We start from the raw sequence: 18491 nt of genomic DNA, 5'->3' as shown, positions 1-18491 counted from the left end.
AAATAATGGAGAGTTTTACCTTACAATAAAACTTACCTATTATTTTTCCTGAGATATCCGGAATCCAGGTAATCCCTACCTGGTACATCTCGAGCTTCTTAGGCGCGCATCCGTCTCAAACCCGTGACACTAGCGCCATCTGGCGAACGTGGAAGGAGGTAAGTAGCCGGAAATCGACAAAAAGACGGGTGCTTGACTCAAGATGGATTCCGGATATCTCAGGAAAAATAATAGGTAAGTTTTATTGTAAGGTAAAACTCTCCATTATGAGGTTTTACAAGCTCCGCTGAAAAATGAAAAAGGAATGAAAGTCTAACAGTTTTTGAAGTGAAAACTTCTTTGGCGGCGTTGAGCACTTTTGTGGGATGGGTAAAAACTGTGAAACTCGCGTCAGATTCTCGTGCTGATCGAAAAACCGTAAGAGGGTTGGAGAGTAGTGTTGTAACATCGAAATAGATTAATTTAATCGAACAATCGATTGTTTTTTTTCGATTGTCGATATTTTTTAATCGATTGTAAGGGTTTCAGTTACTTAATAAAAAAAATCTATATTTTTTAATTAAAGGGGTTATAATTTAATCGATTGTAAGGGTTTCGATTAATTAAAAAATCGATTTATGGGTTAAAAAAATTATAAGGATTTCGATAAATTAAAAAAATCGATTTTTTTTAAATCAATTTTCATAATAAATGGATTAAAAATTTAATCGATTGTAAGGGTTTCGATTAATTAAAAAGAAACGATTTTTTTTAAAATCGGTTTTCATAAAAAATGGGTTAAAAAAAAATTATGCACAACGTTAATCAAGTTTTCACTTCTGCCAGCACTCCCGGAGTGCAACCCGTCTTTTTTTTTAATTTATTTAAGGTGGATTTACCATCAGGATCATTAAAGCTTTTTGTATACGATTATACGTGCATATTGAGGGTTTCTTGAATTAAAATCATTTATATTTCCAATTAAGAAAACACGCCAATAGAATCGGTCAATAATCATAATAATATAATATTATTGACTTATCCTTTCTGTAGTATTTAGGCATTCTGGTCTAAAAATAAATAAATGCGCGGCCAGAACTACAAGAATATTTCTAATAGCTAGGTTATTTATAGCTTAAACTAATTCTATGAATAACACTGTTACTAGGTTTTTAGTAGTTTTTAAGTTTTCGTACGTAGGTAACTCATAATAATAATAAATAATACTTAATATAAATAATGTAGTTACAGGGTTAAGTCCATATTTTTTTAAGTTCTTAATATGGCCTAGCTATTTTAAGCGCAGCTCTTTTTTTTAGACCAACATTGTATGGAAATAGCCTGCCGTGCTAGCATACGCCAACGAGATATCTCACTCTACACGTTTTCTCGATGTTAACTGGCTTATCTCTTCATCTCTATTGACTGACTCGTACGTCTGTCGTCAAAATTAGAGATAATTTTGTTTTTTTTTTTATATGTGCTATTATTGTCTATATACAAACGAACTATATTCGAACGAGAAATTTATCTCTTGAGTCTCGACGTATGTATGTTAGCGAAAAAGAGAAATATATTGATATCGAAAATATCACTACGCTCGACAGTGAGATATCTACGAGATATCTCGTTGGCGTATGCTAGTGGGGCTGATGTCCTTTTGTTACGAAATACGGAAATAGAATGCGTATTAAGCGTTTATTTACACGTCATTAATAATTTTAGTATTAAAAAATGTAATACCTATATAAAAATACATTTTCTTAGGTTATAACAGGCGAGAGGGTGGAGGCGGCGATTCCCGAAGACGAGAGAGTGCCAGGGGATGGCGCAAGCTGTACGGTTCCTGAGGATCTGGTAAGATTTAGTATTTTCTAGTTTGCAAATAAGACCAGAAAAAAATGTCCTTTTTACTTCAAGATCTATTAATTAAATAGATCATGAAGTAAAAAGGACCTACTATGACGGACGGAAAAAAATCTATTTTGTTTTGCTGTAACTACTTCGTTTTCCCAAAATTCTTTAATTGCGCAGGGATACATATCGTCGGAATTAGAACTCCAATGACCTTTCTTGGACCTCAAAGTATTTTCAATTTCATCAATCAGATTATAAGTTTAAGCATGAAGACAGACAGAGATAACATTCGCATTTGTTATTACAGATATGTGTATTCAGTTGTCTTCAAACTACGCAATCAAATTAACAAAAGTTCTAGTCGTTTAAAGTTCACAATGAAGTCCGTAAAATTTGAATCTGTCTCAACTGAGTTCCAAAACATGGTAGTTAGTGTGAAGTCGTAAGTGAATTACAATAATTGTCGAAGTTAAACAAATAACGTTAAACTGTTAAGTGGCGACTAACTTTAACTGTTTGTAACTTTGCACTTCGAAACCCTCGTTTTGTCGCCATTGTTAACTCTTGTTATGTCGACTAGTTTTATCTAAATAAATCTAATACACATTTTTAAATTTAATAGTCGAAATATACGCATATAAATTATTATAGGTACTTATATATTTTACCTATTAAGTGAGGGTTTCTAAAATTACTTATTAATTAGGAAATAAAAATGTTAAATTTTTAAATTAACCCATTAAAATTTCTATAAAAAAAATACATATAAACAAAAATAAAAGTAATAAAAAAGTGAATATTATATTACTAGCTGTTGCCCGCAACTTCGTCCGCGTGAATGTATGTTATTAAAATCGAGATTTACAAAATTGAACACCCATCTACGACTATTTTATTTGGATCTACATTACACACGAAATTTTTAATGCACCACGAAAATAAACTATAATTATAAAAATTGTAACTGTACTAAGTATAGCTAAATTAATATTGGAATTTGTTGTGTTAGACTGTTGCCAATAATAATTATGACAAAAACGCTTGAAGGCACGGATTAATTTCCTGCTGTCCATGATCACCGTAGTATGCGGCATCAGATTTACACTGTAGGTTGTCTAGCATTGTAGTTCGTCTTGGCAGAAAAAACTCTCCCAGAGAATATGATTCAAACATACTGCCTTCGGTCGTACATATTCTACCATTTCTACCTATGTGCTCGACCGATGCTAGTAACTTAGATCCGTAAAGTTTGACTTTAAAATTTCCATGGCCGTAACGAATTGAGAAACGCAGTGGTCAATATCCATCCAGTGTTTGGATAAGCGTTTACGAATATTAGGAAAAGTTTTAAAATCGACCTTTGCTAGAATTGGTAATCACTTTGGTTGTCGTTGTAAATTCCGAGGAGTTTCTTCAATTCCATTACTTATCAAGTCACCGTTTTTAGGGTTCTGTACCCAAAGGGTAAAAACTGGACCCTATTACTATAAGACTTCGTTGTCTGTCCTTCTTTTTTTTTTTTTTTTTAAATGAAATAAGGGGGCAAACGAGCAAACGGGTCACCTGATGGAAAGCAACTTCCGTCGCCCATGAACACTCGCAGCATCAGAAGAGCTGCAAGTGTGTTGCCGGCCTTTTAAGAGGGAATAGGGTAATAGCGGAGGGTAGGGAAGGGAAGGGAAGGGAATAGTTGAGGGTAGGGAAGGGAATAAGGTAGGGGTTAGGGGATTGGGCCTCCGGTAAACTCACTCACTCGGCGAAACACAGAGCAAGCGCTGTTTCACGCCGGTTTTCTGTGAAAATTCTTCTGTCTATCTCCAGGCTGTATCTTAAGAACCGTTATAGCTAGAGTTCTGAAATTTTTACAGATTGTGTATATCTGTTGCCGCTATAATAACAAATACTGAAAACAAAATAAAATCAATATTTAAGGGGGGCACCCATACAACAAACATGATTTTTTTGGCCTTTTTTGCTCGATACCAATAATTACAATAGGCAGGCAGTTGAAATTTTCACAAAATCCTTAAATAAATGTGTTATTTAATAATTAATAATAAAATTGGAATATAATTAAAATTTAAGGGGGGCCATACAAAAACACAACTTTTGGCCTATTTTTTCTCTATAACGGTACGGAACCCTTCGTGCGTGAGTCCGACTCGCACTTGGCCGATTTTATTGTAAACATGGTATCAAATTCGGGCAATCTATACAACAAAAAAATATTTTTGAAAATCTGACCACAAACAGCAAAGTAAACATTAACTCCTCCTTTTTTGAAAGTTGGTTAAAAAAAAGTATCTAAGATGTTGACCAGGGATGTAAGGTATCATCATGCCAAATTTCATTGAAATCAGTCCAGCGGATTCAGAGATTAGCCTGTACAAACAGACAAACAGACAGAGAAACAATAATTTCAAAACCAGTTACATGTATTCTACTACTCTTCTAATATGCCCCTGACTCGTTTTTTCAAGTTTATTTTCAATATACAAAAATTTTACCTCTACGATTTTATTATAAGTATAGATATTTAATCGTTTAGTAATAATAATTAAGTACACTATTCAGAATATAAAGTTAACAATAATCTACAGAAACTTAAATAAAAATAATTTAACAAAAAGTTGAAAAATACGTTCTAAATCTACTAAACAAAGATACGTTTCTTCCTGTTTATGAGCATGTTAACATGATTTATATATCAAAGTTTTGTACTTTGATGAATTACTCGTATATTCTGATAAGTTGAGTAATAAGCAACAGGTGCGGGCGGTTTGCCGCCAACACTCAGGAGTGGTTCTCTCACCACGAGATCGATCATGTTACATGCCTTGTTTGTTACACACCTGGAACTGTTAGTCTAAAACTTCAAGACTGTTAGGTCGGCAACGCGTCTGCAGCTCTTCTGATGCAAGTGTCCTTGGGCGACGGTAGGGTTGCTTTCGATCAGGTACCCGTTTGTTTTATAAAACTGTTATTTAATGGAGCTACATGTTGCAGCCGCGCGCCAGCGACGACGACGGGTCCACCAACAGCGCGCGACACAGCCTCCAGCCCCTTCGCGAGAACGAACCAGGTACCTATGTACCCCATATCTAATATATATGTTAGATAGCGTACTCCTCCGAAACGGCTTTGGTGATTTTAACCAAATTGTATATGCATATTCAGTGGGTCTGAGAATCGGCTACTGGGTACTTTTTATATTGATAAGTGCATTTGTTGAATAAATAATAGTAAATTATTACAACTCGAGACTGACCGCGACCATTGTTTGTGCGACGGGATAGCGATGGTCGTTGCCATGGTGACATACTTATTTAGTCACTTCAATAAAATAATACGGGCGAAATACTTTATATGGCAAAGAAACCTTTGCCGGGACAGCTAGTAATAATATAATAACTCTTACGCCGGTTTCGGTGACGGTGGCCGGTTGTATTAAAACGTAGCCAGCTATGCAGGAGTAATTTTATAGTGCCCACGTGTGTGCGCAGTACACAAGAGCACTCTATTCCTTTATTCTCATAACCCAGTGGGACGGACGACCGAAACGACTGGCGAGAGTTTTCAACGCGGGAATCGACCTCACGACCTCCGAGTCAAGAGCCACGCTCTAGAGTCTTGGCCACTAGATAACGATTCACGGAGGAGTTGTTGTACCCCATAATATCAAGTCTGTTTTTGGGCAGGACCTTAATTCAACTGTAAAACAAAAAAAAATATTTTCATTAAAATACATTTTTTATGTCAGTGGCCTCGGAGAGCATGCTGCGGACGGGGCGGTACTACAAGGGCATCTACTGGCCGTCAATTAGGAACAGCTTTAAGGTGAGCTCAAATTGAGGGTACCATCGAGGAAATTGATTTCTAGGCAGTTGACAGACCAACGCCATTTGGTCGAGTCATGTCAATTCAATTTTAATTGTGATCTGTCGGCTGGGTTTGACGTAACGCGACCAAACTACGTAGGTCCCCTATCTGCCTAGGAATCAACTTCTCTGATAGTAGATTTGAGAACGGAAATAAAACTTTTATCGTTCTACGAGAGCTCTACGGCCGTAGCACTTGCTACGAATTCGTAGACGTTCGTAGCGGCGCGGCGTAGCTCGCGTAGCGGCCTCTTCGTAGACCAAGGAGAAATAGTTTGAAGTATTGTTTTTGGGCAGTGACTTTTTCCTGATCGTCTTCAATTTATATAGTTATTTTTTTAACAATTTGAACTAAAATTAACCTATCTAGATCTTACAATATTTCTTAGACCCACTTGCTCCAATCTTATTCCTTATACTTTTAAAACATATGAAACAACCAATATAATAAATGTGCCGATTTTATTTAAAATTATTTATATTAATAAAGTTTATTTTTATAGGATGAAACAGTGGAGATATCGTACCAGAGGTACTCCAGAAGACAAAGACAGAAGTCTTTGATCATGGTCAACGTTGTAGATTTAGCACTTAAGGTAATTTCATTTGACGCAAAAATATGTCCCTAAATTCCCCTCACAATTTACACATGGTGAAGCAATATTCATAAATTGATTTCTGATTGGATTCCAATTGGTTTTTTGCTTGTAAGTAAATTTGTTTTAGGCTTATATAATATCACTCGGAGTGCGATTTAAATATGTAATGGTGCAGTAAAAAAAATAACTACGAATATGACGTAATTTTTTTTTAATTAAGAGGATACACCAGGGGCTAGAGAAATGAAAAAAAGTACGTGTAATATCTATAGCTGTCTCTCTTACCTCAAGCCTTATACTGCAGAACGCGATAGAGACAACTGCAGAAAATCAACGATTCGTTGTCCCCTTATTCCTTATCCAAAACTTAACCGATTTTAGTACTTTTTTCATTGAAGATTTAAAAAAGGCTTGAGCTGTGTTCCTATGTTTTGATTTTTTTTTTGTATAATCAAGCCAAATCTGTTTTTTGGACGTTTGAACACAGCGGAAAATTTGGCCATTTTTTTGGGTTTTTGAACGTTCATATGTTATTTAATAATTAAATTATGAAAAAAAAAGAAAACATAGGAACATTGTGTTAGTGGCCGTAGATATTCAGGAAAAAAATTATAACTCTACTAGCATTATCCAGGGAGGAAACAGGGGACAACATTTGTATGGAACAAAAGGGCGGTGTGGACTCCTCTTAATTAAAGGTGCTCAAGTCGTATGCTGCCTTTGACATATTGTTAAGTAGAAAAAGTGACAGCCTGTAGGCTGTGATATTATAGGACGTCATTAAAAATAAGCGTTAAAATTATATGAATTTCGAAAGCTACTTTAATTAAATTTGGTGAGGATTATAGACTTGCGAAAAATTTTGTAGTTCCATGCAATATACCATTAATAATAATAATAATAATAACAGACTACAAACACAGACACGACCAAGTAGCAGCAATCATACACCAAACACTCACACTCAAACACAACCTCATTACAGACAGCACCCCATACTACAAGTACACACCACAAACTATACTAGAATCATCTCAATACAAGCTTTACTGGGACCGGACAATATTGACTGACAAGACCGTACATCACAACAGACCAGACATAACACTTCACGACAAAATTAATAGAACAGTCTACCTCATAGACATTGCAATACCCAATACACATAACCTTACAACCACACACACACACACAAAGTTACCAAGTACACTGATCTCACTATAGAACTGAAGTCGCAATGGATAGTAAACACCGTCAAAACCGTGCCCATCATCATCTCAAGTACTGGAGTCATCCCCAAGACACTTCATAACAGCCTGAAAATACTCAACATGCACCCACTCTCATACATCACCATGCAAAAAGCGGTAATCCTCAACACATGTCGAATCGTTAGAAAGTTTTTGTCTATTAACTAACACATTATAACTTACCTGAAGTTGTTTGGCCACAAGCCCGCAACTTTGGAACAAACCCTTACAAAGGAGAATAGAAAACTCTATAAATAATAATAATAATATCTATGGACGCTTCACATCACGTCAGTCTGGCCCCGTGCTAAGTACCTGATGGACTTGTGTTACGGGTACCAGACAACGGAAATATATTTAATACTGTTATATATATACTATATACTATATACTATACATATATTTAAGATTTTTATTATATGATACACATATTTAATACACATCCAAGACCCAGGAACTTTGAAAACTTTAATCACCAACCCACCAACTGAGCCACAGAGATCGTCATTATAGTACATACTAGCTGTTGCCCGCAACTTCGTCCGCGTGAGTGTATGTTATTAAAATCGAGATTTACAAAATTGAACACCCATCTACAACTATTTTATTTGGATCTACATTACACACGAAATTTTTAATGCACCACGAAAATAAAATATAATTATAAAAATTGTAACTGTACTAAGTATAGCTAAATTAATATTGGAATTTGTTGTGTTAGACTGTTGCCAATAATAATTATGAAAAAAAACGCTTGAAGGCACGGATTAATTTCCTGCTGTCCACGAGCACCGTAGTATGCGACATCAGATTTACACTGTAGGTTGTCTAGCATTGTAGTTCTTTCGTCTTGGCAGAAAAAACTCTCCCAGAGAACATGATTCAAACATACTGCCTTCGGTCGTACATATTCTACCATTTCTACCTATGTGCTCGACCGATGCTGGTAACTTAGATCCGTAAAGTTTGACTTTAAAATTTCCATGGCTGGTAACGAATTGAGATACGCAGTGGTCGATATCGATCCAGTGTTTGGATAAGCGTTTACGAATATTAGGAAAAGTTTTAAAGATCGACCTTTGCTAGAATTGGTAATCACTTTGGTTGTCGTTGTAAATTCCGAGGAGTTTCTTCAATTCCATTACTTATCAAGTCACCGTTTTTAGGGTTCTGTACCCAAAGGGTAAAAACGGGACCCTATTACTATAAGACTTCGTTGTCTGTCCTTCTGTCTATCTCCAGGCTGTATCTTAAGAACCGTTATAGCTAGAGTTCTGAAATTTTTACATATTGTGTATATCTGTTGCCGCTATAATAACAAATACTGAAAACAAAATAAAATCAATATTTAAGGGGGGCACCCATACAACAAACATGATTTTTTTGGCCTTTTTTGCTCGATACCAAAAATTACAACAGGCAGGCAGTTGAAATTTTCACAGAATCCTTAAATATATGTGTTATTTAATAATTAATAATAAAATTGGAATATAATTAAAATTTAAGTGGGGCTCCCATACAAAAACACAACTTTTGGCCTATTTTTTCTCTATAACGGTACGGAACCCTTGGTTCGTGAGTCCGACTCGCACTTGGCCGATTTTATTGTAAACATGGTATCAAATTCGGGCAATCTATACAACAAAAAAAGAATTTTGAAAATCTGACCACAAACAGCAAAGTAAACATTAACTCCTCCTTTTTTTAAAGTCGGTTAAAAAAAAGTATCTAAGATGTTGACCAGGGATGTAAGGTATCATCATGCCAAATTTCATTGAAATCAGTCCAGCGGATTCAAAGATTAGCCTGTACAAACAGACAAACAGACAGAGAAACAAAAATTTCAAAAACAGTTAAAATGTATCCTACTACTCTTCTAATATGCCCCTGACTCGTTTTTTCAAGTTTATTTTCAATGTACAAAAATTTTACCTCTACGATTTTATTATAAGTATAGATATAGATTATATAGTACCATTACAGTACATACCTATTTATTTCTACGGGAGCCTTGTGGTTCGTTACTAAAATGTAGTTTCTGTTTTCAGATATGTTTATCACTAATATACACGCTATCTAATCGACACAACAGTGAGTATCCGACTGAGTTGACACCGATATATCCTACGCACTGCTTACTAATATTATATGGCTTCTATACGTTTGCCTATGATCGGCCAATATAAGCGATTAAGAACTTGTAAAGGTTAAGGTGCTCCCTCACCGCGAGCATTCACGTGTAACACATTTTAGATTCGACTTTGAGCATTCCATAGCAAGCACGTAGCGTTGATGTCAGAAATTGTATCAAGATATTACACATTGTATCATTACAAGGTGCGCATTGTAATGCTCGGTTCTCCTTCCTCACTGATGTAATGCTCGACTCTGCAATGTTACATTACGAGTACAATCGAATGCTCCTGGTGAGGGAGCACCTTTAACTATCAAGGCCAACGTGGAGAGATTCATGACTAAGGTTTTTTGGTCGGGTTGTCATGTCACCACAAGTCAATATTGATAGAGTTATGTGGCTATACAGGATGCAATTAAACCTTCCTGCCAAATTTTGATATATTGATCCTTGTTAAAAATAAAAATACAGGTATTTTTTCCAAACCACTCAGTACTAAAATGTTGAGAAATAGCTTCCGTAAGTTATCCTAAAAAACACTACAATTAATGGACACGACGCGTCGCCAGCGCGTGATGTGACCCCGCGCGCGCGCCTCCCCCCGCGTTACCCCCTATCATTCCCTCGCGCCGCGAGTGACCGCTCTGCAACGATTTTAAATGGGATAAAATATGTTAATAAAAAATATAACACCCAATTTTTTTTGTTAAATGGACTCTCCTAATGATACCTAAGCCCGGGAAAAAATTTGGCAGGAAGGTTTAATTGCACCCTGTATATATGCTTGGGAAAATCTGACCAAATAGCCTAGAATACCTATGGATAAATTTTCCTGATAGTACCTGTCGCAGATACGACGACGGCGACGGCAGACGAGTACCAGATCGCGTGGACGGCGGCGTTCGTATTCCTCAACATCAGCATGTGCCTGCTGGGCGCGTGGCGCTGCTTCGCCAACAACTACCTGCACTGGGCCGCCGCCGCCACCTGGATTCTGCTCATAGCGCAAGGTACGCACTCCTCGACATCAGGATGTGCCTGCTGGGCGCGTGGCGCTGCTTCGCCAACAACTACCTGCACTGGGCCGCCGCCGCCACCTGGATTCTGCTCATAGCGCAAGGTACGCACTCCTCGACATCAGGATGTGCCTGCTGGGCGCGTGGCGCTGCTTCGCCAACAACTACCTGCACTGGGCCGCCGCCGCCACCTGGATTCTGCTCATAGCGCAAGGTACGCACTCGACATCAGCATGTGCCTGCTGGGCGCGTGGCGCTGCTTCGCCAACAACTACCTGCACTGGGCCGCCGCCGCCACCTGGATTCTGCTCATAGCGCAAGGTACGCACTCCTCGACATCAGGATGTGCCTGCTGGGCGCGTGGCGCTGCTTCGCCAACAACTACCTGCACTGGGCCGCCGCCGCCACCTGGATTCTGCTCATAGCGCAAGGTACGCACTCGACATCAGCATGTGCCTGCTGGGCGCGTGGCGCTGCTTCGCCAACAACTACCTGCACTGGGCCGCCGCCGCCACCTGGATTCTGCTCATAGCGCAAGGTACGCACTCCTCGACATCAGCATGTACCTGCTGGGTGCGTGGCGCTGCTTCGCCAACAACTACCTGCACTGGGCCGCCGCCGCCACCTGGATCCTGCTCATAGCGCAAGGTACCTGGAATTTCAATGTTATGAGCAATCATAACATTGAAACTAGTAAGGTCTTTATAGTAGACGTCAATTTTCGACTTGGTTTTAAATATTATGTTTATGTTTCTTAATCGTATACGTATCGTACAGAGACGCATAAACTCGTTAAACTATATTGTAAATATGTGTATTGTAACAACGTTTGTGACAGAATTTAAAACCTGTATTCAATAGTGCGTTATTATACCTCTATAAACTTTTCTTCTTGCAGGTCTAAGCGGGCAGGGCATAGGCTTCCAGGCACCAGAGAACCAGGTGTGGTACATGCTGTTTATCATCTTCGTGCCGTACGCCATGCTACCGCTGTCGCTCGGCTGGTGCATCGTCATCGGACTACTGTCGTCCTTCTCGCACATACTGGCCACTAGCGTCAACATGGACGAGAACTCCAATTACTGGGAGGTGAGTAAAGCTTCAGACCGAGCGGGCACGGTTGACAATTTGTATTACGTTTTAGACTGTAGAACACGTAAACATGTAGAGATAAGCCGAATTTAAATATTGGACAGACAAGACAGTTATGTCGACACGCGGGCTGTTTGTGGCCTCTGTACGGTTCATTATGACCCAACAGCTATTTGACCGAGCTTTGCTCGGCATTCTATGAAAATGACATTTTCTAAAAATGATTCCTAGCTAGATCGCCCCCGAAACCCCCTATATACTAAATTTCATGAAAATCGTTGGAGCCGATTCCGAGATTCCAATTATATATATATATATATATATATATATATATATATATATATATATATATATATATATATATATTCCGAGATTCCAATTACAAGAATTGCTCGTTTAAAGATATAAGATAACAAAATACGCCACCGTAACGCAATTGTACGAGCAATTGTCAAAAAATGATTGTTTAGATTCATTAAGATTGGATTGCACCAACTTACTTTAACTATAACTTTAACTTTAACCATAAAAAAATGTCTTATCTTTAACTACGCCTCTGGTGCAACTGACTCTAAATATTTCAAAAACTATATATTGCTCATTTTTCCCTTATCATTTTAATAAATCTTGTAAGTTGTAACTTACCCACTTCATCATCTGGCCAAAGTAAAGTTTGCGGCCTCTACAAACTATATATTTATATAGTTTGTAGAGGCCGCAATGGAAAATCCTACACGTCATTAGCATTTGTTTAATACGTGACAAAAAGTATTTATAGATTCTATTTTAGGTGTTTTATTTATTATTAGGATATTAGGGGCTTGCACAGTTACGCCTACGCGTGGACCATATTTTGTTAACTATATTTATACTAAAACATGCGGTTTTGCTCGATAGTTTTACTCCAAATCGAGTAATAATTACTGTATGGACCGCAAAAGTGACAGCTCGAAGGCTCGCACCGAGCCGCTCGAAGACTCGAATCGAGCCGGCTTGATGGAATTAAATATCGACTTAGAATAAAAATATCGAGCGATGCTGAATGTGTGTTTTGCTCGACGTTATTTCTCGACCGAGCAAAACCGTATGTGAGTACTTAGCATTAGTCTAATTTAATCTCACGATTACAGTTCAGATCATACACGATCAGACACTTAGTCGTAACTTAGTATGTAATTGTTCGTCAATGAGCACGACAATTAATATGCAAAACAACAATTATGTACAAGACTCTCACCCCTGTCACCTCAAGTGCTCAGACACCGTCTGCTTACAGAATAGTAATTATTCTGAGCAATACTCAGGTGTACTCGCAGACATTGTACCTACGTTAGGTACAGCCAGGTGTTATTAAAGCATGGAACGGGGACTAAGGCGCCTACCACATGTGCATGCTTGACCACAGTTTCGGCTTGTACACTGAACATTGTGCGTGTAGTTGGTAAAACGGTAGTATGCGCAAGCTTATTCAAATTTCAAAGTAGCATATCGCCTTGACGCCTCTAGTCCACCAACGCGAAACAGCGGCGAACCGATTTACTGTCTCATCCGCCACACGCCAATGCGTTATATTGCATCTCGCTCTATTCTATTTGTTATCTGTTTGTTACCTGTTTCGCAGATATTTCGCAGTTCGCAGCGTCGGTGGAATTGAGGCGTCAAACTTAGTAATTTGAACTGTATTATTTCTTCGGTGACCTAACTTTTTTCGTATATCCCCAGGGCAAGTCGTGCCGCGGGCGCATCATCATCAGTAACACGCTGCTGTACACGGCCGTGAACTTCGCTGGCATGTACACCAAGTACCTGACGGACTGGGGACAGAGAAAGGCGTTCCTGGAGACGCACAGGTCGATGGTGACTAGACAGAGGACTAAAAGGGAGAGCGATAGGCAGTGGAAGCTGTTTCAGAGTGGTGAGTTTATCTGCGACGTCTATAAGAGCGCCTTCACATTGCGTCGCGCGGCAGCCGCACGACTCTCTTTTGTATAGAAGTCGCGCGGCTGCAGCGCTGCTGCCGCACTGCTTACGACGTAATGCGAAGGCAGCCTTATTGCCCTTTATAAAGTGGAACCACAAAGGATTTAAACATCTATTGAACAGTTGTTTTGAGACCATTAAAAGTCTTAGCTTTGTAGGTAACACGTTATGGTTGACCATAAAAATATTTATGTACCATCGAGTAAATCTATTCCTAGGCAGTTGACGAACCTACGTCATTTGGTCGGCTTATGTCAATTCAATGTTAGCTGTGATCAGTCGGATGGGTTTCACTTAACGCGACTAAATTACTTAGGTCCGCCATCTGACTAGGAATCAATTTCTCTGATAGTAATTTACTCCCCACACCGATTTCGATGACGGTGGCCAGTTTCATTGAAACCAGGTACGCAGGAGTAATTTTATAGTGCTATATATATATATATATATATATATATATATATATACTCTCTATTCCTTCACTCTCATAACCCAGTGGGACGGAAGATCGACACGACTGGTGAGAGATCAGGCGCAGGACCGACTTTTTAAATGACCATCAGACGCATGGATCATCTTACTTGTCAGACAATTAGCTGGTGATCAGCCTGCATTGTCCTAACCAAACTTGGAAATCACATGTTTCTAACGCGGGAATCGAACCCACGACCTCCGAGTCTAGAGCCACGCTCTTAACCACTAGACCACGGAGGCGTTAGTTTTTTGATAGTGCATAATATGAAAGGTCCTAACTGGAGGTAGTATGAAAGAAAGAAAGAAAGAAAGAAAGAAGAAAGAAAGAAACTTTATTTGGTAAAAATAATTTTTGGTAAAAATCGCGCCATTGACAAATTTTTACGCATGTTTTCTACGTTACTCTGTTGTTTATCAACATAGCGGGCTACCTCTGAGACCACTAAGTGGATCTTCAGTTCCGCTAAGTAGTCCGCTATGTTGATTTTGATGTTCAATAAAATAAAAAACAGAAAAAAATAGCTTTGTTTTGGTGCGAAAGAGTAGATAATATATTATATAGCAGGTACGAGTGGGACAACATTCGAATTTCAAGATGTACGTGCGAGGATGGCATCTTAATTCAGCCAGTGTATACGCAGCATTGAATTTGGTTTATTACTGAGATATCATTGGATACATAATATGATTCGCATCTTGAATACATAATAAGTTGACTAATATAATATTCAGCTCGGTCTAAACTCACATTTTCATAACCGACGTCTAGACACCAAATGAGTCTATTTGTAAACAATCTCCAGAAAATATGTTTAGTCTTTTATGCTATAGGCGCGCTGCGTGTTTAGATCGTAAATGATGTAGCGTGAGCGAAGTTAGAGTGCCTGATTGTTACGGAGGCTTTAACTGCGGCGAACGGTATTCCACGGATAAACTGTGGACGTACTTTGTAAGATGAAATATTTTAAATATTTATTTGTGTATAAAATAGCCTATGCGAGTTGAGTTGATACAGACCCTCTTGATTATCCTACTACCATGCAAAATTTGAACAAAATCCGTTCATTACTTTCTGCGTAAAGTTGTCACATTACATTCTGACAAACTTTCGTCATCATAATATATTATAACATAGGAGATTCAAATAAAATTTTGTACCTAACTATTTAATCTAAGGGCCTTTAACATTATATTACCTGCTTATTAAGTGGAAAGTCTTTTCTTTGCACTTTCACTTGGTATATTTTGAGTAATACAAGTATTAATATAATGTGGATCCCATATTTCGATCAACGATTATTGGGGAAAAGTTATCTGTATTCAATTTTATTCATTGGATATGAGCAGCCGACCAAAATAATATGTTCACGTGTGTGTTAAATATTGTATTTCTTTGTAAGAATATTTTATTAAAATGTTACATTTGTAGTGACCTCAGTCACTTATTCTATTATTGTAGCAAAGTTTATTTTATTTTGTCAAAATTTATAGTTCCTAAATTTACATTTAAATAAGTTTTAGAAGTAGGTTTTTACAAATTTTATCAAAATTGTATTTACAACATTAGATTATACATTTTACAAAAGTTATATTTACAAAAATAGTTTTTACATATTTACAAAAGTTGATTTTATATTTACACTTTTTTATACAACTGTACTTTATTAATTTAACGACTGATAACATCTAGTCATTTATCTATATTGTATTCTATAACTACTATTAAACCTAAACTTAGTTACAACAAAATTATAGCTTAATTACAACTAGTATTATAAATTAAATAACTACTTACATAAACTAGAATAAGAATTGTAAAGTAGAATTCTAAGTTAAATAAATAATAACGGGCAGCGAACAAATTAGGCAAGTCGGCAATTACTCGCAATGTATGTTGCAGTGTACAGAAATTCGCACACTAGCTGTAACATTCCGTGGCGCGCGCGCGCGGAACCGGTTCGGCCGGGCGGCCGGTCCTCGCCCCGCCGGCCGGGCGCTCGCGCAGTAGTCTGATCGATGCTTTTACGCCGGACGCATGACTATCGCCGATTTGCTCCTTGCCCGCTTCGCGCTAAATACGTATTTTATTTTCGCCTATTCTCTCTCGCTTGGCTGTGTAGCTCCTTCTAGTAATAGAAAAAGGGTGGACTTTACTTCTTCCCTTCTTCATTGGTGACCATCCGAAGAACACGATGTCGCAGTCGGGTAGCGATAACGAGAACAAAGGCGAGCCATTTCAGTTAAATCGCGTTGGTGTGCAGGTACCGCCTTTCTACCCTTCAAAACCGAAGCTGTGGTTTGCGTCGTTGGAGAGCCAATTTGCTCTGGCTGGAGTTTCATCAGACGCTTCGTAGCGTCTGATGAAACTCCGCCGTGTCACACCTCGAACCTCAGTACGTGGAGATCGTGGAGGACATCGTCGAGGGGCCAGCTTTACCTAACAAGTACGAGTTGTTGAAATCGGAGCTCGTGAAGAGGTTGTCTGCGTCACGTGAGAAGCAGGTCCAGCAGTTGCTGCACCACGAAGAGTTAGGGGACCGGAAGCCATCGCAGTTTCTTCGGCGGTTACGAGGCTTAGCTGGTTCGGAAGTACCTGATGACCTTCTCAGGACCCTTTGGGCCAGCCGTCTACCCAGCAGCGTGCAGCCGATAATCGCATCACAGGCCAAGATGAAGTTGGACGAGGTTGCCGAGCTTGCTGACCAGGTTCTGGATGCAGTATCCCCCAGCGCGCAGGTAGCAGCAGTTTCACCAGCCACCAGTGGATCTAGTGAGATTGCGATGTTGACGCGGCAAGTTGAAGCGCTAGCACAAAAAGTTGAGCGTATGTCGCGGTCACACTCTAGAACCGGACATTCTTCAAAACGTCCGGGTCGTTCATCTTCGACGAGACGGTCGCAGTCGAGCTACAGACGACATCCGATGTGCTGGTTCCACTTCAAGTTCGCGGACAAGGCAAACAGGTGCGTGAAACCCTGTGACTATTCGGGAAATGCGGCAGGCAGTCGGTAATGGCGGCCGACGACTGCCCAAGTGCCGGTCGCCTGTTTGTAACGGATAAGCAGACTAAGCTACAATTTTTAGTGGACACTGGTAGCGATTTGTGTGTTTTGCCCCGTAAATTTTTAAAAGAATGTCGTGCCAAAACAAATTTTGAATTGTGTGCCGCTAACGGTTCAGTTATTAACACTTATGGTACTTACCACATTGTTTTAAATTTAGGGCTACGTCGTGACTTCCCTTGGAATTTTATTATGGCCGATGTCACGAGGGCTATAATAGGCGTGGATTTCTTATCACACTATAACCTAATAGTAGATGTCCGAAATCAACGTCTCATAGACGGTAAGACTACGCTTGTTACGGCGGCTTCACTCGCGTCTCGTAACGATAGTATTTTTTCCGTGAAGGTGGTATCTGGTAACTCTGTGTATCATGACATTCTTGCTCAATACCCAGAAATTACACGTCCACCCGGGATACATCGCACAACACACCACAACACCATTCACCACATCCGCACAACACCTGGGCCACCGGTTTCTTGCACACCACGCAGGCTTGCACCCGATAAACTTAAGATAGCAAAGTCTGAGTTTGAGTCGATGTTGCAGAGTGGTACCTGTCGACCTTCGGAATCAGCATGGGCTTCACCCCTTCACCTCGCGCCCAAGAAGGACAATGGGTGGCGTCCTTGTGGGGACTACCGCATGCTGAATGCCCGAACTATTCCCGACAGATACCCCATAAAACACATTCACGACTTTGCTCATTGTTTATCGGGCTGTACGGTCTTCTCCACCATCGACCTGGTTAAGGCTTATAACCAGATCCCCGTTCATCCCAACGATATCGCGAAAACCGCGATCACGACGCCGTTCGGACTTTACGAATTTCCATTTATGACATTTGGACTTCGTAATGCCGGACAGACGTTTCAGCGGTTTGTTGATGAGATGCTACGGGGTCTGGATTTTACATATGCCTACCTGGATGACTTCTTGGTCTTTTCCAGAGACGAGGAGACCCACAAAGACCATTTACGGCAGCTGTTCGAGAGGCTAAGGCAGTATGGTATGGTCGTCAACACGGCCAAGTGCGTTTTTGGTGTCTCGCAGGTAACTTTCTTGGGCTACCAAATTTCTAAGAGTGGTACAAAACCCATGCCAACGAAGGTCGAAGCCATCAAAAACTTCCCCATTCCGAAGACGGTAAGAGAACTCCGTAGGTTT

General features: G+C 39.3%; 1 protein-coding gene across 2 annotated transcripts in view; it reads left to right on the top strand.

The window, feature by feature from the left end:
- The window catches only part of LOC121729741 (adenylyl cyclase 78C-like), a 107544-nt gene that overhangs the window by 53612 nt on the left and 35441 nt on the right, over positions 1 to 18491 (top strand). The window contains exons 4-11 of one of the 2 annotated variants that reach the window (XM_042118355.1): positions 1747 to 1836; positions 4843 to 4918; positions 5597 to 5673; positions 6218 to 6310; positions 9612 to 9654; positions 10549 to 10707; positions 11612 to 11802; positions 13528 to 13720. In XM_042118355.1, coding sequence (XP_041974289.1) covers positions 1747 to 1836; positions 4843 to 4918; positions 5597 to 5673; positions 6218 to 6310; positions 9612 to 9654; positions 10549 to 10707; positions 11612 to 11802; positions 13528 to 13720 — 922 coding nt within the window. Of the gene's footprint in view, positions 1 to 1746; positions 1837 to 4842; positions 4919 to 5596; positions 5674 to 6217; positions 6311 to 9611; positions 9655 to 10548; positions 10708 to 11277; positions 11362 to 11611; positions 11803 to 13527; positions 13721 to 18491 lie in introns of those variants that run through there. The other variant, XM_042118354.1, reaches the window with a different exon arrangement.

Source organism: Aricia agestis, chromosome 8 (genome assembly GCF_905147365.1).
Source record: "Aricia agestis chromosome 8, ilAriAges1.1, whole genome shotgun sequence".
NCBI lineage: Eukaryota > Metazoa > Arthropoda > Insecta > Lepidoptera > Lycaenidae > Aricia > Aricia agestis.
The sequence above is the reverse complement of the archived record's forward strand: the minus strand, read 5'-3'. Positions and strand labels throughout refer to the sequence as shown.